At 42.5% G+C, this 25,460-nt stretch overlaps 1 protein-coding gene across 1 annotated transcript in view; it reads right to left on the reverse strand.

The window, feature by feature from the left end:
• Positions 1–2,238: 2,238 nt before the first annotated feature.
• Positions 2,239–25,460, reverse strand: part of LOC124596332 (UDP-glycosyltransferase UGT5-like) — a 35,498-nt gene continuing 12,276 nt past the window's right edge. Inside the window, exons 3-4 of the mRNA XM_047135435.1 lie at positions 20,013–20,232; positions 2,239–2,639 (exon numbers count right to left, since the gene is read on the reverse strand). Coding sequence (XP_046991391.1) covers positions 2,360–2,639; positions 20,013–20,232 — 500 coding nt within the window. The 3' untranslated portion in view covers positions 2,239–2,359. The remainder of the gene's footprint in view (positions 2,640–20,012; positions 20,233–25,460) is intronic.

Consider the following 25,460-nt stretch of genomic DNA (forward strand, 5'->3'; position numbering starts at 1 on the left):
GTTTGTGTGCTTGTGTGAATTGTTACAACATTTATTTTAAAGTAATCTGGTGTGTTGTAGATTTGCACCAGTGTAGTCTTTCAGAGGTGGTTGTGAGCGGTCGTAACTACGGGCGTGTCAAAAGGGAGTGGCAAGGTTCACAGCCCGAAAGCTCATACAGTCAAAAATTTGTTTCTTTCTGCCTCTGAAGCAATTGTGACTTGGTATTTAGAGGGTGCTTTGTGATTATAATTTTAAATCTGTTTCTTTTTTTAAAAAAAAGGCTTTAGGCACCATTAAATTGAATAAATTACCATTTGTTAAAAAGGAATTTGCTTATGATTTCATGAGTTACTCCCTGGCAACTACTTCCACGCGCACATGGTGTGATTAAATGTGCTAATGTTCTTGATGAATCGCTAGTAAATAAAATAAATTCTTAAGAATATTCTTTGAAAATAAATCCACGGTTCAGTCCATATGCAGTTAAATTTCTTCAGGCTTCTGTCGCTAAGTGAGAAACCGTCTCACATAAGATATGGCTGCTAACTCAAGGCGGGGGCAGCATACGTTGTTCAGTGCTGTTTCTATGTTTTCAGCTGAACGGGGAGGGTCTACAAGGGTAGCCACTCAAAGTTAATGCCTCTGACAGTTAAATGTAGCATTCACTGCAACAGTAATATTTTTAATACTTACTCCACCGCTCCAGATCAACTTTAGAACTAAGTACAACCCACTAGACAACATCTCTCAAAGATAACACTCTGCTTCTCAGAAGAAGTTAATCCCAATTAATTTCAGAACAAGAGGCATTATATATTTAGTATTCTACATAAGAATACTACAAATGATTGAATTTCTCTTATTATCAAGATCGAAAGTTAAATTTCGGGGGTTATTTAGCCACAAAATGCAGTTACAAATGGGGCAGAGTTCAGTTTTCACACACTTCGCTCTTCACAGTTTTGTGATTGTGTGAAATATCACTTACACTGCGGTGTCTTCTCAGTGCTGTGTTCGGCGAGTCGACTTCTGCAGATAACTTACCTGCTCATTGTTTGCCGTCAGCTAGTTCGGAAATAAGTGGAACCATTTCATTCAACATCTCAATTGCGTTACAAAAGGACAAAAAATTGGAGTCTTACTTACATAGTAGGAAGACAATATTAATTAACTTGGTTTTTGCATAATACAGTGGAACTATGAACCATGACTACTCAGATGTGAGTAGTTAAAAGGACCCTCCTATCCTTAATGTCTTTTGTAGTTACGACGGTTTAAAAGAGAGGGGGTAGCGTCCTTTCTCTATGCTGCTGTGGAAACGGCAGCCATCACTATCTACGGTAATAACATATGTCTGATCATCGTTACCCTAGATGATACATGTCTTAAATGATCGCATTTTGCCCTGCTGCCTTGTGCTTGTTCCACTCTCACAGGCAGTTTTTGCCTTTTGACACAGACGGCTTCTTCAGCACTAGTTCGACCAATTTGCCCCACTCAGAAGCACCCAGACAGGTTGCCTTTCCTAACACAAATTAATCATTTGTATGAGCCATGTTCCTACAAAAAAATTAGTATTGTTATTTCTTTATCTAATTTCATGATAGTCTTAACTGTCGATGTTCAACAATAGCTTAAATGTTTAATATGAGTACTAAAGTATGTAATAGTAACTCTGCCTCCTAATGGCTTCGAGTACATCACTCTCTCTGTCTGTTAAATTATAAAAAAGTGATGAAAAAATTAATATTCCATCATAGAAAAACTCTTACAATGTTTTCACTGCTATTTTCAATACCGTAAATGAGTTTCAAACAGTAACAGCGTTCTTAATATACTAACGGGGAAAAATCGAAGCACCAAGGGGTTGTATGACGGAAAGAAAAGTTGATAGGCGTGTTACTACAACTGAAAGATGATGTCTACTCACATTTCATGCACGTCGCCCCCTATGAGGATGCAAATCAGATTTGCTTTAAATACACGCTGTAACTGTCGTGAGAATTAGTTATCTAGTTATCCTTGAGATAATCTGAAATTTCACTACTCTACATTAATTATTTTTTTGTGTTCTGATATTTTTCGCCAGTATACTATTCCTCAGTATTAGTTGCAGGAAATTTCCCTTGCCCTTTATTCTATCCGCCATATGACACAAATCACAGTATTATTTTTATGTTTGAGCTTTTCAAGTGTTTCACTGTCTCACAAAATATGCTTTGCGTCTACTCTGACGTAATAAAATAGATCTTGAAATTATCTTCCATACTCGCTTGCAGGAATGTATTGTCAGATTTTTACATCAAAGATATTTTCAGATACAAACTCTGATGCAATGCCACAGTTATAGTTCTTCAGTGACTCTACAGCTGAATAACTACTCAGTTTTTACCCTCACTTTAAATCCTGAGAGAAACTGGACAAGTCTGCGAACAGATATGCACAAAAGATAGATTGCAATGGTGGCAACCAGAAGTAGGAAGGCGAGGATATCGAGCAGCAGCCACTGCCACCAGTGCAGGTCGAGGGCAGCACTGCGCAAGTGTGGGGCCCCCTTGTGACGTATCACGTACTCCACCCACCGCACGGCGCGCTCCAAAGAGTCCACCTGGTGCTCACGGAATATCGACGACAAAGTTCTCATGCTCTCCCTGTACCTGAAAAAAAAAAGATACAGATCAGAAAATTGCACTTCAGAATAAAGTGTATGAGTATATTCGTCACCTTCTGTAAATCTTCCATATTGTTAAAATTCTACATGGATTTAGAAATTATATTCAGCCTCAGAATAATTAACCGAAAGTTCCACGAAACAGAAATAAATGGCGTTGTGACTGGCATTGCTTCAGTGATATATTGAATACCAATCATTGCGTTTGTTCCCCTTTTACGATTGTACACTACTGGCCATTAAAATTGCTACACCACCAAGATCACGTGCTACTTACGCAAAATTTAACCGACAGGAAGAACATGCTGCGATATGAAAATGATTAGCTTTTCAGAGCATTCATACAAGATTGGAGCCGGTGGCGACACCTACAACGCGCTGACATGAGGAAAGTTTCCAACCGATTTGTTATACACAAACAGTAGTTGACCGGCGTTGCCTGGTGAAACGTTGTTGTGATGCCTCGTTTAAGGAGGAGAAATGCGTACCATCACGTTTCCGACTTTGATAAAGGTCGGATTGCAGCCTATCGTGATTGCGGTTTATCGTATCGCGACACTGCTGCTCGCGTTGGTCGACATTCAATGACTGTCAGCAGAATATGGAGTCGGTGGGTTCAGGAGGGTAATACGGAACGCCGTGCTGGATCCCAACGGCCTCGTATCACTAGCACTCGAGATGACAGGCATCTTATCCGCATGGCTGTAACGGATCGTGCAGCCACGTGTCGATCCCTGAGTCAACAGATGGGGACGTTTGCAAGACAACAACCATCTGCACGAACAGTTCGACGACGTCTGCAGCAGCATGGACCATCAGCTCGGAGGCCATGGCTGCGGTTATACAGACAGGAGCACCTGCGATGGTGTACTCAACGACGAACCTGGGTACACGAATGGCAAAACGTCATTTTTTCGGATGAATCCAGGTTCTATTTGCAGCATCATGGTGGTTGCATCCGTGTTTGGCGACATCGTGGTGAACGCACATTGGAAGCGTATATTCGTCATCACCACACTGGCGTATCACCCGGCGTGATGGCATGGGGTGCCATTGGTTACACGTCTCGGTCACCTCTTGTTCGCATTGACGGCACTTTGAACAGTGGACGCTACATTTCAGATGTATTACGACCCGTGGCTCTACCCTTCATTCGATCCCTGCGAAACCTAACATTTCAGCAGGATAATACACGACCGCATGTTGCAGGTTTTGTACGGGCCTTTCTGGATACAGAAAATGTTCGACTGTTGTCCTGGCCAGCACATTCTCCAGATCTCTCACCAATTGAAAACTTCTGGTCAATGGTGGCCGAGCAACTGGTTCATCACAATACGCCGGTCACTACTCTTGATGAACTGCATGAGCATCTGTACCTATACACGTCATCCAAGCTCTGTTTGACTCAATGCCCAGGCGTATCAAGGCCGTTATTACGGCCAGAGGTGGTTGTTCTGGGTACTGATTTCTCAGGATATATGCACCCAAATTGCGTGAAAATGTAATCACATGTCAGTTCTAGTATAATATATCTGTCCAATGAATACCCGTTTATCATATGCATTTCTTCTTGGTGTAGCAATTTTAATGGCCAGTAGTGTATTTTTTTTTTTTTTTTACAGAACTTAGTATGACTTCATTTCTGCCCATGTTCTCCTTAGGATAAAAATTTCAAGTTACGCAGGATATACTGACTTAGTCCAGAAGGATAGTTGTAAGTGGTCATATGCTTATCAAGTATAACTGACCATAACTTCTTGTCACATCTATCTTTTTCCCAAATGTATAAGGCTGCAACTCACGTTGATTGTGAGCTACTTTTCGTCTCCTTCACCACTTGACAGAAGTAGTGACTGATGGAAGCACTGGACCAACTTTTCTGTAGTGTCTCCGTCAAAATTATTGTTAGTTCTTGTCCAGAAACTTAATCAGGTTTCACAGGAGAGTGCATTGACATAGACAACTCAACTTTGGCTGTAACAATGGGGTTCAGTAGGTTCCCTGTCTGCACGTGTTGTTATAGTGTTAAGACGACATAGCTAAATGGCTATGTATGCACCCAAACAATGCAAATTTCTCTTTATTTCTAGAGTCTAACGGCCATGGACAGTGTGCAATTTACTGCTGTACTGAATGCATGTGATTAACAAGAAATTGCCAACATTTATGCCTGTATCTACCAAGAAACTCATATTAAGGCTCAAAATTGTGTTCCATTCAGTGGAATAGTTATATCAACCACAGAATATTGGTTAAAACTCTCAGAAAATAAGGTTGAAATACCAGCTTTTGAAGCAGCGAGAGGAGTCTAGAAGAAACTTTACGACAGAGAGAATGAAAAGCACATATGTGTAAAACGTAATGTACTGTGTGTCTATGAATCCATACGTCATGATTATGCTGTTTGGAACACATAGTAATACAGAATAACATAGAATGCCACATGCAGATTCTTCCGACTACATGGGCCCTCGAGAACTGGCAATGCCAGTTACTGTTGCTTCCTATAACCGGAAACAACGTGTAGTTCGTGTACGTAGCTATCTTTACTGGCCATGACTGGCAAACGAATCTGCTCTTTCGCCACATTTCACTTTAAGACCCTCTGGTTACAATTGCAATACATTAACTTTTACTGTGTCTTAGCTGCAAAAGAATCAGTAAAACCTGAGGTACATATTTGTGAATGTTCAGCCTTTTCATCAAGCGGAGTTGCTGCCAACCGCTGGGCATCACTATGAAAAATCAGCAAGTCAATACGTGGTGCGCAGCAGCTCGTGGCCACCAGAATACACGAATGTAGTTGGTTCGTTATATTACACTGTATAATTCAATATTGTTATTTTGCATGTTAAGTATTGAGTGATAATTTCACTATTTCTTACAATAGAGAATATTTCGTAATTAGTTATTTTAGTCCATGAGCGAACGCAGTATGTTTTGAAAATGCGTCCATATTTTTGTACAAATTTAGCATCTAAAATCATTAAAAAATCTCCTAGCAGTGCTACATAAGGAAAAATTTGCAAGTCTGAAAGGCATAAGGAGACGCTGCTGCCTACTCTGTCTACTGCCATGTCAACTGAAGTCGCTATCTTCATGACCCGATATTGGTTGTTGATAACGTAGATGATCTCCGACAGTTCATCAGTGTGGTAGCAGATTACAACCGTGATCTAGATCTGAATATTAAAATAAATAAGATGCAGTTTATTATTGTCAAATGACAGCCCAACTCTTTTACAAATACAGATATACAGTTTAGTAGCTTCTTAATACAGAGAGCGGACAAGTTTAAGCACCTTGCTGCTACGTAAAGACTAGAGATCAGATATGGAGGTAAAATTTCGCTTAGAGATCTCCAGCAATGCTTTCATAAAATTTAAGAAAATTCTCACAAAGTACAGACCAGGACCTTCACGTCAGAGTAAACGGTTTTGAAGGTTGTACACTGAATATAATGTCAGCAAGGGAGATCGAGGTTTTTGAAATGCGGATTTACGGCAGAATGATAAAAATACCGTGGGCAGCAAGAGTAATTGACACAGATGTATTACTACACAAACAGTATGAAGTGTTAAAAGTACAGATAAGAATAATTGCATTCCTGGGATATATCTCACAGAAGACCAAATTCAGTCATGTGCAAATCTTAAGGTCGAAAGTAATGTTCCACATGTGCCACTGCAAAATAACATAGATGAAGCTTTAACCTGTTACAGTATTGAACTGCTACAACATTTTCCATAACGTAAATGAAAGAAATACGCAGTGAGTGTAAAATAAATGACACTTTTATTCAAAGACAATAATTACACGGAAGTGGCCACGATTTATGATGATCCCCTTGTTGTTGTTGTGGTCTTCAGTCCTGAGACTGGTTTGATGCAGCTCTCCATGCTACTCTATCCTGTGCAAGCTTCATCATCTCCCACTACCTGCTGCAACCTACATCCTTCTGAATCTGCTTAGTGTATTCATCTCTTGGTTTCCCTCTACGATTTTTACCCTCCACGCTGCCCTCTAATACTAAATTGGTGATCCCTTGATGCCTCAGAACATGTTCATCTTATATCCTCCACTCAAGGCACTGTCCGTTCCGTTCAACTGCTCTTCCAGGTCTTTTGCTGTCTCTGACTGAATTACAATGTCGTCGGCGAAACTCAAAGTTTTCATTTCTTCTCCATAGATTTTTCCGTTTAATGCCCTCGACTCTTATAACTGCCATCTGTTATCTATACAAATTGTAAATAGCCTTTAGCTCGCTGTATTTTACCCCTGCCACCTTCAGAATTTGAAAGAGAGTAATCCAGTCAACATTGTGAAAAGCTTTCTCTAAATCTATAAATGCAAAGATGGTTCAAATGGCTCTGAGCACTATGGGACTTAACTTCTGAGGGCATTAGTCCCATAGAACTTAGAACTACTTAAACTTAACTAATCTATGGACATCACATACATCCACGCCCGAGGCAGGATTCGAGCCTGCGACCGTAGCGGTCGCGCGGTTCCAGACTGTAGCGCCTAGAACCGCTCGGTCACTCCGGCCGGCTTCTAAGAAACGTCGTAGGGTCAGTATTGCCTCACCTGTTCCTACATTTCTACGGAATCCAAACTGATATTCCCCGAGGTCGGCTTCTACCAGTTTTTCCATTCGTCTGTAAAGAATTCGTGTTAGGTTGCAGCCGTGGCTTATTAAACTGATAGTTCGGTAATTTTCACGTCTGTCAACACCTGCTTTCTTTGGGATTGGAATTATTATATTCTTCTTGAAGTCTGAGGGTATTTCGCCATTTTGCTCACCAGATGGTGGAGTTTTGTTTCGCCTGGCTCTCCCAAGGCTGTCAGTAGTTCTAATGGCATATTGTCTATTCCCTGGGCCTTGGTTCGAGTTAGATCTTTCAATGCTCTTTTAAACTCTTCACGCAGTGTCATACTCCTATTTCATCTTCATCTACATTCTCTTCCATCTCTATAATATTGTCCTCAAGAACATTGCCCTTGTATAGACCCTCTGTACACTCCTTCGACCTTTCTGTTTTCCCTTCTTTACTTAGAACTTAACTTTGACAAATACAGAACATTGTTTTTAACAGGGCGTGCAATCATTACGGGCAGCAGTGCATGCATTGCAACGTGCTCTCATGCTTGTCACAAGGTCGGAAAGTAGCTCTACCAGCATAGTTGACAACTGCTGGATGGTCGTTGGTGCCTGTAGACTTGCTGATATATGTCTCCCTACCGTATCCCGCATGTGCGTGATGTGATTTAAGTCAGGGGAAGCTGCAACTCATGCGCCGAGTATCCTCTCACTCCAAGAGGTCCACCACTTGCGCTCTTCGAAGTTATCGCGCCTTTTCATCCATAAAAATGAAGTCAGGGTCGAATGCTCCCCTGAAAAGACGGACATGTGGAAGGAGCACAGTGTCACGATAACGCTGATCAGTGAGTGTATCGTGTTCAAAGATTTGGAGATCGGTACGCCCGTGCAAGATTTTGCCTACCACCGCCATAACACCTGGACAACTAAATCTATCATGTTAGACAATGTTCCTGTGTGCATTACCTCTCACCATAAGAGGATATAACCACAATCACATGTCAGAATGAATTTGCTCTTGTCTGAGGAGATAAAGATGGTCCAGTCCTTGACCAGCGAGTGTATCGTGTTCAAAGATTTGGAGATCGGTACGCCCATGCAAGATTTTGCCTCCCACCCCCATAACCCCTGGACTACCAAATCTATCATGTTAGACAATGTTCCTGTGTGCATCACCTCTCACCGTAAGAGGATACAACCACAATCACAAGTCAGACTGAATGTGCTCTTGTCTGAGGAGATAATGTGACCCAACTCTTCGTTGGTCCAGTCCTTGACCAGTGAGTGTACCGTGCTCAAAGATTTGGAGGTCGGTACGCCCATGCAAGGTTTTGCTTCCCACAGCCATAACCCCTGGACTACCAAATCTATCATGTTAGACAATGTTCCTGTGTGCATTACCTCTCACCAAAAGAGCATACAACCACAATCACAAGTCAGACTGAATGTGTTCTTGTCTGAGGAGATAAAGTGACCCCATTCTTCTTTGGTCCAGTCCCTATGCTCTTGGCACTATCGCAAACGGCTCCTTTAATATGCGGGTATTAACGGAATGCCAAGTGCTGGTCAGCGAGCAAAGGGATCACCCCCATCCAGCCACTATTTGACGTTTGTCTCTTCTTGCCTTCAGGACAATGTAGCCGTCAACTGCTGCTACACCTCACCGTGGTCAGTCACCTCCCTCCTTCGCCCAGCAGTACCAATGGTTTGTAATGCTCCCCATGCACGTGAAATAATGCTATGAGCAGTACCAAATTCGTGGGCTGAACTCATTACACTTTATGTTTCCAGATTCCCGAAGATTGTTCACCTTGTGTAATCAACCAAATTTTGCTACCCATTCATGTCGACAGAGCACCCTAATTGCTAGCTGATAGACACGCACTGTCATTCCCAGTTCCCTCCGTTGCGTGTTGGGTGGCTGGCCCTACCTGAAGTTATAGTCAGGCCGGCTTCACACCATGTGGCGTTGAACTTTCCTTGCACGACTAGGAGACCACTGGAAACGTGCTGCCAAAGTTTCATTCACTCCCGATGAGCTATTATTAGGTATTAGTAAGTTATGTTACTTTATCTATCATGTCATTAAGTTTTTCCTAGCACTGTATATACCTTTACTGTTGATAACCGAGGGGGAGATTGAGGGTGAAAGTGAAAAGCATGAAGAAGAACATCTTCGTTCAATATAAAGCAGTGGACAAGAGCACCAAGGGCAGGTCACCTACTATATAGTGCAGCTCATAGAAAAAATATAAAGATGCATCGTGTGATCGCAAACATCCATTGACGGATACACAGAAGAATATACATATATACAGTGTTGCCTACTTAAACGTTGCAACGCAAGTATCTCTGGAACGATATAGAGTGAAAAACGAGTTTCACGATGAATGTCAGGCAGAGCTCATGAAAGTAAACACTGTGAGACGTTCTAAAATGTAACCAAATATTATTTTCAACACAAACTTAGGTTTTTTTAATGAACTATTTATCACGCAAACAGCAGCAGCGTAGTCTGCATCGCAGTACATTAGCTACTCCCCCTCCTGCCAAGAAATTGCAAAGCGAAATTGAACCTTCAATGCACGACACGCGCCGCTATTGTAAATCCAAAAATGCAAGTGTGAACTCCACGTAGCTCGCAATCGCGATGTGATTGACGTACTACCATGTGACAAACATTGTACTTATTGTTGTTTACACTGTAATTGAGTGGACTGCAAACAATACAGACGTCCAGTCACACACAATGAAAATCAAGGAAAGGAGTTACTCGGTCGTGCTTTATTGAACTTTACTACAGTACTGGAATAGACGTTGCAGTAAAGAAATTCCGAATGTCACCGGCCGGGCTTAACATAGTTAATGGGTAACCAAGGATCTAACAGAGGAGTAAAGGCTAGTTGTACGTAGTTGTACATCAATCAGATAAAGGTACTTGACACAAACAGAAATGTCAATGATTACGTTAAAACTGAAATTTTGCACATACTGAAAAGGTTACATAAACTTTCACTAGTACCTACAAATCGAACATACGTCTTCTCAGAAACACACGAAATGTAAGACGATTTGCAGTCACATTGCTCAAAGCAGGAACGCTACAGCCTATTTTAGAAGAGATCACCATTTACGTGACTACACCTCTATGCACGCTCCAACACTGATCGGCTCACTGCTGTCAATGTTTCTGGTGTTATTGCAGGACATGCAGCGGAAATACAGGCTTTAATTTTGTCCACTGTTGCTGACACCTGCTGATACACCACATTTTTTCACACGTCCCCAAACAAACAATAATCCATGTGGTAAGGTCGTCGAACGCGCTGGAAATCTCTGAACAGGACTGCCCCATCCTATCCATCGGTTTGGGGACTGTTGGTTTAGTGCATTTCTTTCCGCCATGGCACCATGCGTAAGGCATCCATCATGCTGACGCAAGTGAAGAAGTAGATCTTCCATCAGTCCAGGTAAGCTGCATCTCGAGAATTACCCGTACAGTCAACCGTTAAGAATACCATCAGTCAAATATGAGACAACGATGAGTTGTCCTACAATACCACACTGTGCAGTGACATTCCAGTGACGTTAATGTTCTACCTGACGAAGTCAGTGTGGGTTTTCTGGTGACTAGTTGTGCATAATGTGTAAGTTGACGTTCCAATGGTTTGTCAACATGGCGTCATAGGTAAAAAGTGTCCTATGCATAAAGTTCCAGCTTCGACGCAGAACTCACCTCACTAACAGTATTCCAGGCGAATTTGGAATTCTTTGCTGTGAAGCCCTTGATGTAGTGATATGCGGATTGGCGGTCTTTATGCTTACGAAGAATGTGCAGGACTCTTGTTCGGCCGGCTGCTGTGGCAGAGCGGTTCTAGGCGCTTCAGTCCGGAACCGCGCTGCTGCTACGGTTGCGGGTTCGAATCCTACCTCGGGTATAGATGTGTGTGATGTCCTTAGGTTAGTTAGTCTAAGTAGTTCTAAGTCTAGGGGACTGATGACCTCTGATGTTAAGTCCCATAGTGCTCAGAACCAACCATTTAAAAGAAATTTACGCTGATCTGCCAGAAAATCATGACCACCGACCCACTATCGATATAAAGCCATCTACGCCACAGCAGAGTCAACTGGCGAGGAGTGACTGCTAGTCAGAGGCACGAAAAGTGCGTGTAGTATCAGCCAGCGCACTGTCCTTGTGTACACACATCCGGAACCTGTACATAAAATTGGAATAGATGACAACATAAACACCATTTCCGCCCTTTTCACGGCTCGTGAAAACCACACATTGCCTGTTGTACCACCATACAGCGAGACCCAGAGAGGCGGTGGTCCAGACTGCTGTCCACACCGGTACCTCTGATACCCAGTAGCACGTCCTCTTGCATTGATGCGTGCCTATATTCGTCTTGGCACGCTATCCACAAGGCACCGTTAATCCAGATTGTCCCACTCCTCAACGGCGATGCGGCATAGATCCCTCGGAGTGGTTGGTGGATCACGTCGTCCATAATCAACCATTTTCAGTCTATCCCTGGCATGTTCGATAGGGCTCATGTCTGGAAAACATGATGGCCACACTAGTCGAGCGATGTCGTTATCCTGAAGGAAGTCATTCACAAGATGTGCACGATGGGGGCGCGAACTGTCGTCCATGAAGACGAATGCCTCGCCAATATACTGCAGATATGGTTGCACTATCGGTCGGAGGAAGGCATTCACGTATTGTACAGCCGTTAGGGCGCCTTCCATGACTACCAGCGGCGTACGTCGGCCCCACAAAATGCCACCCCAAAACAGCAGGGAACCTCCACCTTGCTACATTCGCTGGACAGTGTGTCTAAGGCGTTCAGGCTGGCCGGGTTGCCTTGAAACATATCTCCGACGTTTGTCTGGCTGAAGGCAATATCTGTGTTTCATGGTCAATGTGAAGGTCCGAGGGAAACAGAAAAACTGCAGTGGTGCACCGGAATCTAATACTGGTCTCCCAGGAGAAGCTCAAAGCACAGACTATTAGAAGAGTCACTCCTCTTGTACTTAAGTGGGCATTGTGCTTTTCGTATTCGAACCCGATGCAATATCTGTGTTTCATGGTCCATGTGAAGGTCCAAGGGATACAGTAAACCTGCAGTGGTGCATCGGAATCCAATACTGGTCTCCCAGGAGAAGCTCAAAGCACAGACTATTAGAAGAGTCACTTCTTTTGTACTTAAGTGGACATTGCGCCTTTCGTATTCAATCCCGATGCAATATCTCATCGGTGAAGAGAACGTGAAGCCAATCCTGAGCAGTCCATTCGGTATGTCGTTAAGCCCATTGTGTCGTGGTTGCACTCGCCATGGACGTCGGGAGTGAAGTTGAGTATCATGCAGCCTGTAGCGCACAATTTGAGTAGTAACACGACGTCCTGTGGCTGCACGGAAAGCATTATTCAACATGGTGGCGTTGCTGTCCGGGTTCCTCCGAGCCATAATCCGTAGGTAGCGGTCATCCACTGCAGTAGTAGCCCTCGGGCTGCCTGAGCGAGGCTTGTCATCGACAGTTCCTGTCTCCCTATATCCTCTCCATGTCCGAACAACATCGCTTCGGTTCACTCAGAGACGCCTGGACACTTCCCTTGTTGCGAGCCCTTCTTGGCACAAAGTAATAGTCCGTACGCGATCGAACCGCGGTATTGACCGTCTAGGCATCGTTGAACTAAAGACAACACGAGCCGTGCACCTCCTTCCTGGTGGAATGACTGGAACTGGTACGTCTAATAGGCGCTGCTCATCCACGGTTGTTTACATTTTTGGGTGGGTTTAGAGACATATCTGAACAGTTAAAGGGACTGTGTCTGAGATACAATATCCACAGTTAATGTCTATCTTCAGAGGTTCTATAAACCGAGGTGACGCAAAATTTTTTTTGGTGGGTCTAGAATGAGGAAGGTACACAGTCTATCTAAGTTTGAGAGTGGATTGATTGTGGAGGGCTGGAGACATTTAGAAAACTCAACAACTTCGGTGTACGAGGAGTTCTATGGTGGGTGTCTTCTACACGTGGCGAAACCAAGGTAAAATCTCTTTCAGATGTCATGGGACCGGGTGGCCAACCCTAATTACAGATGTCAGATGTCGTAGGGTGGGCAGACTGGTAAAACAGGACAGGCGTCGAACTGTGGCGAAACTAACATCAGACTTTAATGCTTGGCACATTACAAGTGTGTCTGAATACACAGCGCACTCAGCGCTCCTAACGACTGGCCTCCTTTCCTAACGGCCCATGCACGTGGGAATGTTAATACCACGGCATCGACAATTACAACTGAAATGAGCAAGTGGCCATAGGCACAGGACGTTGGCGCAATGCGTTGCATGGTCTGATGAATCCGGACACCTTCTTCACCATCGCGACGGGAGGGCGCGATTCCAATGTCTTCCAGTGTAACAGTCCTTGGCACGTGTAATGCGGGACGGAGACAAGATCGTGGGACTCCATTATGCTCTGGGGAACATTTATGTTGGCATACATGGGTCGAGTCGAGCTCTCGCAAGGCACCGTGACGGTTAAACGATATCGTATACTAGTTGCAAATCACATACACTTCTTCGTGACGATCATATTTTCCTGCGGTAGTAGCACTTCTCAGAAAGGTAATTGGCCATATCACAAGGCCAGGACTGTGATGGGGTGGTTTGAGGAACAAAGTGACGAGTTCCAACTGATGTGTTGGCCTCCCAATTCGGCAGCGCTGAACCCGATCGAACACATTTGGAATGAGACTGAGCACGCTGTAATTTCCTGGGAAAATCCCGTCGGAAGAATTCAGAACTGGGCTCTGCGAGTACTGTCCAACTTCCTACTGACCTTTTTTTTTCATCAATCTTTGATACAGCCCGCCACGTATTCCTCCATCGTGCCAGACTCTTCACCTCAGAGTAGCTCTTGTAACCTACGTCCTCAGTTATTTGCTGCATGTATTCTTTGTCTTCCTCTACTGCTTTCTCTAGTACCATGGAAGTTACTCGCAGATGTCTTAAAGACATCGTATCACATTGTCCTTTCTTCGTTTCAGTGTTTTCAATATGTTCCATTCCTCGCTGATTCTGAGGAGAGGGCTCCTCATTTCCCACCTTCTCAGTCAATCAAATTCTGAACATTCTTCTTTAGCATAACATCGCAAATTCTTCGATTCTCCCCTTTACCGGTTTTTCCAGAGTCTGTGTGCTCCAAACGTACATTCCCTAAAGTTCTTCCTCGAGTTAGGAGCTATGTTTCGTATTAGTAGACTTCTCTTGGCCAGGAACGTCCTTTTTGCCACTGCGTCTGTTTTTGATGTCCTTACTCCGTCTGCATCGGTTACTTTGATGCACAGGGAGCATAATTCCTTAACTTCGTCTATTCCTTGATCCCCAACTCTGATAAGTTTTTCTTTGGTCTCAGTTCTGATACTTCTCATTACTTTCGTCTTTCTTCGATTTACTTTCAATTCATATTCTGTACTCATTATGCTGTTAATTCTGTTTAAAACGTTCTGTAATTTTTCTTCACTTTCACTGAGGATATCACTGTCCTCAGCGAATCTTATCATTGACAGTCTTTCACCTTGTATTTTAATCCCACTCTTTCAATTATTTTTTATTTCCGTCGTTGCTTCTTTCTTGTATAGAGTGAAGAGTAGGAGCGAAGGATACATCCCCGTCTTACACCCTTTTTAATTCGGCTACTTCGTTAGTCGTATAGAAGTCTTCCTTCTTGGTTCTCAAATATGCTGTATACCACCCGTCTTTCGCAGTAGTTAACACTTATTTTACTCAGAATTTCGAACATCTTACATCATTTTATACTGCCGAACGCACTCTCTAGGTAGACAGTCCTATGAGGGTATCTCAATTTTTCTTCAGTCTAGCTTCCGTTATCAACTGCAATTTCAGAATTGCCTCTGGTGCATTTATCTTTCCTAAAGCCATACTGATCGCCATCTATCAGATCCTCAGTTTTCTTTTCCCTTCTTCCATATGTTATTTGTGTTAGCAATTTGAATTCTTGAGCTGTTAAGCTGATTATGCCTTAATTCTCGCACTTGTCGGATATTGCTGTCTTCGAAATTGTGTGGGCGATATGTTTCCGAAAGTCTGATGATATATCGCTAGTATCTTACGTTGTACACACCACCGTGTATAGACGTTTTGTTGCCACTCCTCCTAGTAGTTTTAGAAATTGTGATGCGATGTTATCTATCCCGCCTAATCTGACCTTCAGTCGTTCAAAGCTCTTTTAAAGTCTGACTCTAATACTATCCCTTACTTGTCGACTCCTGTTTCTTCTTCTATCACATTTTGAGACATGTCATCCCGTCATGGAGGTCTGCAACATACTCTTTCCTCCTATTTGCTCTCTCCTTCACATTTATTAATGGAATTTCCATTCCACTCTTAATGTTTCTACTCTTGCTTCTGATTTCAGCGAAGACTGTTTTGACCTTTCTGTATGCTGACTCAGTTCTTCCGACAATCATATCTTTTTCGATGTCTTTTCATTTCTTACGTAGCCATTTCGCTTTAGGTTTCCTGTTCTTCCTATTAATTTAAGTTGTAAGTGAGTTGTATTTCTGTATTCCTGTGTTTTCCTGAAGGCTTTTCTACTTCATTCCTCAGTCAGCTGAAGCATTTCTACTTTTACGCATTGTTTCTTCGCAATTATCTTCCTTGTGCCTGTGGTTTTCTTTGACTTCACCGACTGACCTTTTCACAGATGTACATTCCTCTTCAAAGAAATTCCTATTGTGAAATTCATTATCGTAGTATCTATAGCCTCAAAGAACTTCAGTTGTATCTCATCACTCCTTATTATTTCCGTATCCTACTTTTTTGCGCGTTTATTCTTCCTGAGTAGTCTGTTAAACTTCAGCCTCCTCTTCGTCATTACTAAATTGTGATCTCATTTTATAACTCCTCACGGGTACAACGTACAATTCATTATCTAATTTCGGAATCTTTGCCTGTCCATGACGCAATCTAACTAGAATTTTCCTGTATCTTTCGGCCCTTTCTTGTGATTCTTGAACACAGTATTCGCTATTACTAGACGAAATTTACTGCAGAACTTGACGCCCTTCCCCTCACTCATTTCTAATAACAAGCCCATATTCTCCCGTAACCCCTTCTCCTAGTCCTTCGCCCACAACCTCATTCCAGTCCACCATGAGTATTAAATTTTTATCTCTCTGTACGTAATGAATTAACCTTTCAATGTCCTCACATATTTTCTCTCTGCACGTTCTGCTTGCAACATTAATGTGTATATCAGAGCTATTGCTGTCGGCGTAGGCTTGGTGTCGATTCTGATGAGAACAATCCTATTTCATTCCTACTACCAAGCCCGTATTCTCCCGTAACCCTTTCTCCTAGTCCTTCTCGTACAACCTCATTCCATTCCTCTATGACTATTACATTTTAATCGCCGACCGGAGTGGCCGAGCGGTTCTAGGCGCTACAAGTTCAAATCCTGCCGCGGGCATGGATGTGTGTAATGTCCTTAGGTTGGTTAGGTTTAAGTAGTTCTAAGTTTTAGGAGACTGATGACTTCTGAAGTTAAGTCCCATAGTGCTCAGAGCCATTTGAATTTGAACATTTTAATCTTTCTGTACGTACTGAATTACCCTTTCAATATCTTCATAATTTCCTCCCTCTCTCTCTCTCTCTCCACGTTCTGCTTGCGACGTTGGCATATATACCAGAGCTACTGCTGTCGGTTTGGTTTGGTGACGATTCCGATGAAAACAATCCTGTCAATGAATTATTCACGGTAACTCACTCTCTGCCCTACGCTCCTATTCATAAAGAATCCTATTCCCCTTACATCATTTTCTGCTGCTGTTAATATTACCGTGTTCTTGTCTGACCAAAAATTCTTTCCTTCCTTCCATTTTACTTCACCGATCTCCCGTATACCTGGTCTGAGCCTTAGCGTTTCCCATATTAGATTTTCTAACTCCACGTTCAAAATTCTAACGTTCCACGCCCCGACTCGTAGAACGTCACCCTTTAATTGGTTATTCAATCTTTTTCCAATGGTCACCTCCCCCATTGAAAGTTCCTTCCAGGAGATCAGAAAGGGGGACTAAGTCCGAAATCTTTTGCCAATGGAGTGATCATCATGACACTTTTTCATTTACAACACACATGTCCTATGGATGCACGTTACGTGTCTTTAACGCAGTGGTTTCCAATGCCTCCTGCACCCTCATGCCGTTGATCATTGCTGATTCTTCCATCTTCCAGGGCAGCTTCCATACGTCCCATACGACTTCTCCTTGAGTCTGCAGCAGTTGCCTGGGGCAACGCTGCCGACACCCGCATCGAACATATGCACCGAATTCAGAATAGGGCTCTGGTACTGTCTCTCCACCTTCCTAGGCATTGTCTACCTTGAGAACTGCATCTACTGGCTGATGTATCACGTCCGGAAAGCGATATCGAGAATTTGCAAGGATGCTCTACCAACATGCAGCTAGCTCTGCAAATAAAAATGTCAAAAACCTAGGTAGCAAACGCGCAAACTGGCTCACTCGACAACTGCTAAGCAATTTTCTGGACTGACATGGTGCGATATTTAAAAAAAAAGTCGGTATAAAAGAAAAGTAATAAACCTTCTGGAACGTATTGAGTACGCACTGCATATTTAATATGCAGTAAAAAACAAAAACGTAATATATGTTATTTGGATCATTAGTTCCGTTTTAATCACTTCCTTTGTTTCAAAATAAAGGATATGATGGCGAATCTCTATTACTATATGTTCCACAGACTTTTGATACTTGCCTGTAGCTCAAAGAAATTCTTTTATTAGATACAACACATGCTGAGTGGAACAATTACTTATATCTGATCGCATGCGCGTCGTCTAATTCAAATATGAACTAGTATCGAGAGGTTTTATAAACATTCGTATCGACTGCTCCTGCAAAGAAAATTTATCTATCCCTGCCCACACACAGTTCAACTTGACGAGTTTAAAATTACATCTGAGTGTGTTTCTGCTTGTATTCCGCATAAGCAAGTCATCTTGGTACCCATCAAGGGTCAAACAACTAAACTAGTATACAGGGTGTTACAAAAAGGTACGGCCAAACTTTCAGGAAACATTCCTCACGCACAAAGAAAAAAATATGTTATGTGGACATGTGTCCGGAAACGCTTACTTTCCATTTTGGAGCTCATTTTATTACTTCTCTTCAAATCACATTAATCATGGAATGGAAACACATAGCAACAGAACGTACCAGCGTGACTTCAAACACTTTGTTATAGGAAATGTTCAAAATGTCCTCCGTTAGCGATGATACATGCATCCACCCTCCGTCGCATGGAATCCCTGATGCGCTGATGCAGCCCTGGAGAATGGCGTATTGTATCACAGCCGTCCACAATATGAGCACGAAGAGTCTCTACATTTGGTACCGGGGTTGCGTAGACAAGAGCTTTCAAATGCCCTCATAAATGAAAGTCAAGAGGGTTGAGGTCAGGAGAGCGTGGAGGCCATGGAATTGGTCCGCCTCTACCAATCCAGCGGTCACCGAATCTGTTGTTGAGAAGCGTAAGAACACTTCGACTGAAATGTGCAGGAGCTCCATCGTGCATGAACCACATGTTGTGTCGTACTTGTAAAGGCACATGTTCTAGCAGCACAGGTAGAGTATCCCGTATGAAATCATGATAACGTCCTCCATTGAGCGTAGGTGGAAGAACATGGGGCCCAATCAAGACATCACCAACAATGCCTGCCCAAACGTTCACAGTAAATCTGTGTTGATGACGTGATTGCACAATTGCGTGCGGATTCTCGTCAGCCCACAAATGTTGATTGTGAAAATTTACAATTTGATCACGTTGGAATGAAGCCTCATCCGTAAAGAGAACATTTGCACTGAATGAGGATTGACACATTGTGAAGTGTACCCGTGGAGTCCAATCAGCTGCTGATAGTGGCTGCACACGCTGTACATGGTACGGAAACAACTGGTTCTCCCGTAGCACTCTCCATACTGTAACGTGGTCAACGTTACCTTGTACAGCAACAACTTCTCTGACGCTGACATTAGGGTTATCGTCAACTGCACGAAGAATTGCCTCGTCCATTGCAGGTGTCGTCGTAGTTCTAGGTCTTCCCCAGTCGCGAGGCATAGGCTGGAACTACTCTCTAAGACGCCGATCAATTGCTTCGAACGTCTTCCTGTCGGGACACCTTCGTTCTGGAAATCTGTCTCGATACAAACGTACCGCGCCACGGCTATTGTCCCGCGCTAATCCATACATCAAATGGGCATCTGCCAACTCCGCATTTGTAAACATTGCACTGACTGCAAAACCACGTTTGTGATGAACACTAACCTGTTGATGCTACGTACTGATGTGCTTGATGCTAGTACTGTAGAACAATGAGTCGCATGTCAACACAAGCACCGAAGTCAACATTACCTTCCTTCAATTGGGCCGACTGGCGGTGAATCGAGGAAGTACAGTACATACTCAAGAAACTAAAATGAGCTCTAACATGGAAATTAAGCGTTTCCGGACACATGTCCACATAACATCTTTTCTTTATTTGTTTGTGACGAATGTTTCCTGAAAGTTTGGCCGTACCTTTTTGTAACACCTTGTACGTAGTCGTCGGAGGTATTGAACAAATTTAAGTCTTGATGACACCTTTCTCAGCTAAGATGTCGGTTAAAATGATATGGTCGTAACTTACGAAAAAAAGCGTAAATTAGCTTACTTGGAGTCGTGAAGGACGGTCCGTATGTTCCTCAGCAAGGCGTCCTTGGTGATGTCACTGTACTCTAGCCGGACGCCAGCCCCAGTCTGTTGTATCTTAGCGGCGTTGTGCGCCTGGTCGCAGAAGAACGGGATGACCAGCAGCGGCACGGCGTGGTACGTGGCTTCATTGAGACTCTGCAGGCCACCTTGCGTGATGAAGAGTCGCACGTTTGGATGAGCTGTAACACACACAAACAAGTAAAATGTTACAAAAGTCTTCAAAACAGTTATATTGACGTTTCTTTGTCGGATAACGTGATTTCCACCCTCTTAGGATGACTTGTTAAGTCCACGTAAGCTCGCTGTAAAAATATTAGTCCCCCGCTTAATAGAGCCGAATTTCGTGATGATCACAATCAAGTTCTGATGACATAAGTCGTAGCAGTGAAGCGATATGCACATGCATGCTTCAGTTGGTTGTATGTAATGAGCGTAATAAGATGTATCGGCGTGGAAATTTGAGACAATGGCAGAAGGAAGCTGTCGTGTTTTGACGTGTCCATTACCACACCGTGACTGATGTTGTCCAGTACTCCCATCTTCATCAGATCACAGACATCAGAAGAATTTAAAACTGAGGGCGAGTCTATAAGTACAGCAATAAAAAAAGATAAGTCCGGGAGAGCTGGACCCCTGGATGAGACGGACCAGTGGTGTGTTTCCCAAATGCGCCGCTGGAGGGCAGCTGCCGCTACTTGTAAGGAAGCTCTTTCGTCAAGAAACGTAGTGTAGAAGTGCTGCTGTCATTTTCGTGTTAGTTATGCAGAAAAATCAGATTCTCTGTTGTGATAAACCGAAAAGTTTTATCGTGCAGTTACATAAGTGCAATATTAAGGCTTAGTTTGTATAATATTGATGCAGTTTTTTTACTGTGAAGCTGACAAATGTGTGGGTATGAAACAAATATAAAATGACCACTGAGTTGGCTGCCTACAGACAAAAGTCGTGGTGGTTCTTCTTTCCCAGACCGTTGGGAGCGATGGACCAATGTTATTTGGGAGATATGGACCACTTGTTTTCATGCGAGAGAAGTTGTACACAATTAAATTTAGCTCAAGGTATGCACAGTATACCCACTGAAAATAGCCGCAGTCCCAGACTATTATTATTTGTCGGAAGATATGTCTGTGGTAACAAATGCAAGACAGAATGTTGTACACAGGTCAGCCAACTACTTCAAAACTCGTCAAAAGAGCTACTGATCCCAAACACATCGCCGGCCGGAGTAGCCGTGCGGTTCTAGGCGCTACAGTCTGGAACCGAGCGACAGCTCCGGTCGCAGGTTCGAATCCTGCCTCGGGCATGGGTGTGTGTGATGTCCTTAGGTTAGTTAGGTTTAATTAGTTCTAAGTTCTAGGCGACTGATGACCTCAGAAGTTAAGTGGCTTAGTGCTCAGAGCCATTTGAACCATTTGAACCAAACACATCAAAAGGGCAGAGTTATCTACACAAGTCAAATTCCTTCACTGACACAGCTTCAGAAGCCACTTCTACTAAACCTAAAACTTCAAAGATTACCACCTACAATCTGACTTCTCCTAAGCCAGCACAGACAAAAATTTTGGAAGAAATATCACCTGTTCCTTCCACTGAAAAAACCATTATTTTTAAGAGGAAGGCAGCAACTGTATCCAGAGGGCTAAATTCTGTTTGAAATATTGAAACTGTAAAGGAAATGAGGGATAATAATAGAAAGCAAACAGAAAAAAGGCAAGAAACGATTACCAAATGGAGATAGCAGTGAGACGAAAAACAGACTGAAGATGCTCGATAAGATATTGCAAGTATCTCACCTGTGCAGACATTGTAGAAGATTATGAAAATAACTTTGATGAATCAGATTAGGATGAATGTGTTGGATGTAGTAAACTCTACTAAGAAACTGATAAAAATTGTGATTGGATTCAGTGTGTTTCCTGTTCAGATCAACATTTGGTAATAAGTGTAGCTGCTGTGGTGAGAGAAAGACAGACTTATGCTTGAACAGAACCAACAACTCATTACAAAAACCAATGTTAATTAAACATATTCAAAACAAGAATGTGAAATTTTTATTGACTCCCATCTTCATGGATGGCTTTTTTTTACGTACTCTTCTCTCCAAGACCATTGATCGACCTTACCCATACACTTATGGGTGAGATGGACCACGCATATATATTTTCATTTTATCATATGTCTCTTTTTAAGGGGCAGTGCCTCAGTGATACACTATACATAAGTTTGTATGGCACTCTACACGAACATACCGCTGGAGGTCAAAAAAGTTGAAAAATACACAAATTTTATGCTGAAGAAGAACTGTGGTCCACCTCTCCGTTGTCAACTTTAATGAGGGAAGTGTTTGTAAGGCAGAGTGTTGTTAGCCACAGCTGAAACTCTCAAACAGACAGGGAAAAGTGAAAGCTGTAGTATAAACCATGTTTGGATGACGGCGATAGTGGCTGCTTACGTTTCCACGTGTGCATATGTAATACACACAATTCAATTGCAGCAAACAACTGATAGGTAATGTGTGTATCATAACTAAAAGCGCAAAATGACCGTGTTGCAAGTATACAACAATAGAAACAAGAAAAGTCCAGTAAATTTCTTCCGGATGCACTACTTGAAGAAAGTCATATTTTTGAAATAAAAAAAATATTCCGAAGTGATTTCCTTGCACGAATGTACGCTCTTTTCTTAAGGAAATGTTTCATGTCATCTTTCAAAAATGTGATAAAACGCGAATGAACTGTTAATTCAGGTCAACGATATCAGGGAAATCAACCTATGGCTGAAACGAATCGAAGGAATAATTTCAAATTTTTCATAACGAAATGTAATCGGGGAGCGAAGCACTCTTTCTTCTCGTCTCCATCGAAGTAAGCTGGCGTATTTTATCTAAGTCTCTCTGTGGTAGAATTTGTTTTGATTTATAATTAAATGTGTTAAAATGGGGGTATATTTATGTTTCAATTAAAAGGAAATGTGCTCCCTGCAATTATTAAGCGGTACATGATTTATGATTTTTGTAATAGTTTTATTTAGAAAAGGCAGCTGGATCCGTGAGGTCAGCAGATGATGATAAAGTGAGGCCATTTGTCAAATGCAGTTCGCATTCGGCCATTGATTTCATTCCGTTATAAACAAAACGCGTCCATCAGATTATTTGCAGATACTTTGCACAAGCTCAAATAGCGAGGGAGGATCGGTAAGCAACGCATAATAATTTTTTTCTACCCTGGTATTGAAGCTGAAATGCTGAAACGTCGTTTTTTCTGTTTTCCGTCATTCCTTCGTTGCTTCAAAATTCATGCAGAATTGTTCCGTCTGCGCAACTAGCTGAAGGTAGTTTGTTTATTGCCATACGCGTTTCACTTCTTTTATTTTTGAAGCATCTTGAGTGACTGAAATTTCAAGACGATGTTGTGTGAAATTTGTGCTACAGAGGTGCTTTGCGTATTTATTTATTTAGCTCTAGTGTGACAAGCCTGAGCTATGAAACACAAATGGCACCCATGATATTGCCGTCAACTTGTAAAGAGCAGCGAAGCGTAGCTCGATATTTGTGTGCCAAAGAAAATAAACCGAGTGAAATTCACATGGACATGCGTGTCATTTATGGGAACCGCTGTGTAGATCTAAGCAATGTCTCGAGGTGGTGTGCATTCTTCCAAGAGAGACTGGAGGTACCTTAGTGATTCGCCACGCTCCGGGTGGCTATTAACGGCTGCAGCCACGCAGCAACTTGGAACGACCGGCGTGTGCAGCTGCGAACCTTATCTCAGCAGTTCATCATTGCCTATGGTGCAGTGAACACTATTGTTCACGGCACTTCAAGTTAGTGCTCGCCCCCCATGTGGCTGCTCCTGTTCGTGAGAAAATCGCCAAATTTGGGTGGGAGGTGCTCCAGCGTCCACCATACTGTACGGACCTTGCACTGTTGGACTTTCATCTGTTTAGTCCCATGAAGAAAATCCTGGCCGACCAACGCTTTGCGACGAATGCGGAAGTGAAATCAACAGTCCGCAGATGGCTGTATTCCAACCGAACGGACTTCTACGAACAGGCATTCTGAAACTCGTAGCACGATGGGACCAATGTGTTGACAAAGTTGGTGACTACGTAAGAAAGTAGATAAGATAAGTAAGTTCATTTGTGATTTTTTGTTACCTATTAAACTTTTTTATGGTAAAATTATTGTTCCTTACTTTCCGATATTCCCTCGTACATATGATCTGGCCATCATCTCTGAACTCTGAATCTGCTGTTCTCGCTTCTATAAGATACGGGAACCACAGAACTGATGGTGTTGTTAAATTAGTGCGGCTCGTGAATGGCAAAAACTTCAGGAGCCAATTTCGTTCTGAACTCACTGCATCCTTTTTATATGCGTATCAGGTGCAATAGGAAGAATACGCACCACCATCAACAAGAACCGTTGTTCCATTGCTCTATGAGAAATAAACTATACTCATACACTAATTTGATTTTCACAAATTCTGTCATTTTATTCAAATACCTCAGCCAACAACGCGTCAGTCCCCAATCGAGCTATTGACGAGATTAGCGAGAATGTGTGCTAATTATCTGCCTCTGACTTGAGTATGAAGTTTTGTCTTAGTTAATGCAAATGCATTTTACTTATCGGTTAAGACCACATCTAACTGAGCTCAGGTTTTACTCTTTGGCGGCCTAATCTCGAAACATCGATAAGAGCACCATTGATCAATGCCTCTAATGTTACGCACGTTTGAAATGTTCTCAAGGTCAATCAATACAAAAACATGTGGAATTACTGACAACATGTAATGTCTTTTGGGGTTATCGGCCACACGCTGCCAAATTTCAAACGCGTTGTTGGTATATTGGGAAACTTTTATTCGAGACACATAATGCAGTGTATGGAAACAGAACTTTTTATGCATTTATATGCATTTTCATCCATATTATAAGGTTTTTATGATGCATATAATCCGGTTTCCAATTATCCCGCTTCGGGTGCACGGTTTATCATGTGAAACGAGTGACAAATACGATTTCTTGTCTCCTATTGGCATGTCCTTTTCTGGCCTCTCATTAGCTAGTTTTTGAGAGGTGAATCTCGAGAAAGGTCTGGCGCACAGGGTTGGCATCAGTCTGAGAAAAAATGTGTCTGGGAAAAGATTTGCGTAGATCAAGAGTGTATTTTATTCTACTTTAGTTGTGTGGAATTATTTTTCAAGTGATTGTAATTGCAACTGGTTCACTGCCGCGCGATAATAGTTGTGATGAGTGTAAAGTATAATGATATCATTGTTCGAATAATTTAGAGTATTTGTGACTTTTATGTGTATATACAACAATAATGGTCAAATGAGCAATACAGCCAGTGACTAACAACGCAATGTGAGAATGTATGGATTTACAGAGCGATCTGCCAAAT

Source organism: Schistocerca americana, chromosome 2, assembly GCF_021461395.2.
Source record: "Schistocerca americana isolate TAMUIC-IGC-003095 chromosome 2, iqSchAmer2.1, whole genome shotgun sequence".
NCBI classification, from domain to species: domain Eukaryota; kingdom Metazoa; phylum Arthropoda; class Insecta; order Orthoptera; family Acrididae; genus Schistocerca; species Schistocerca americana.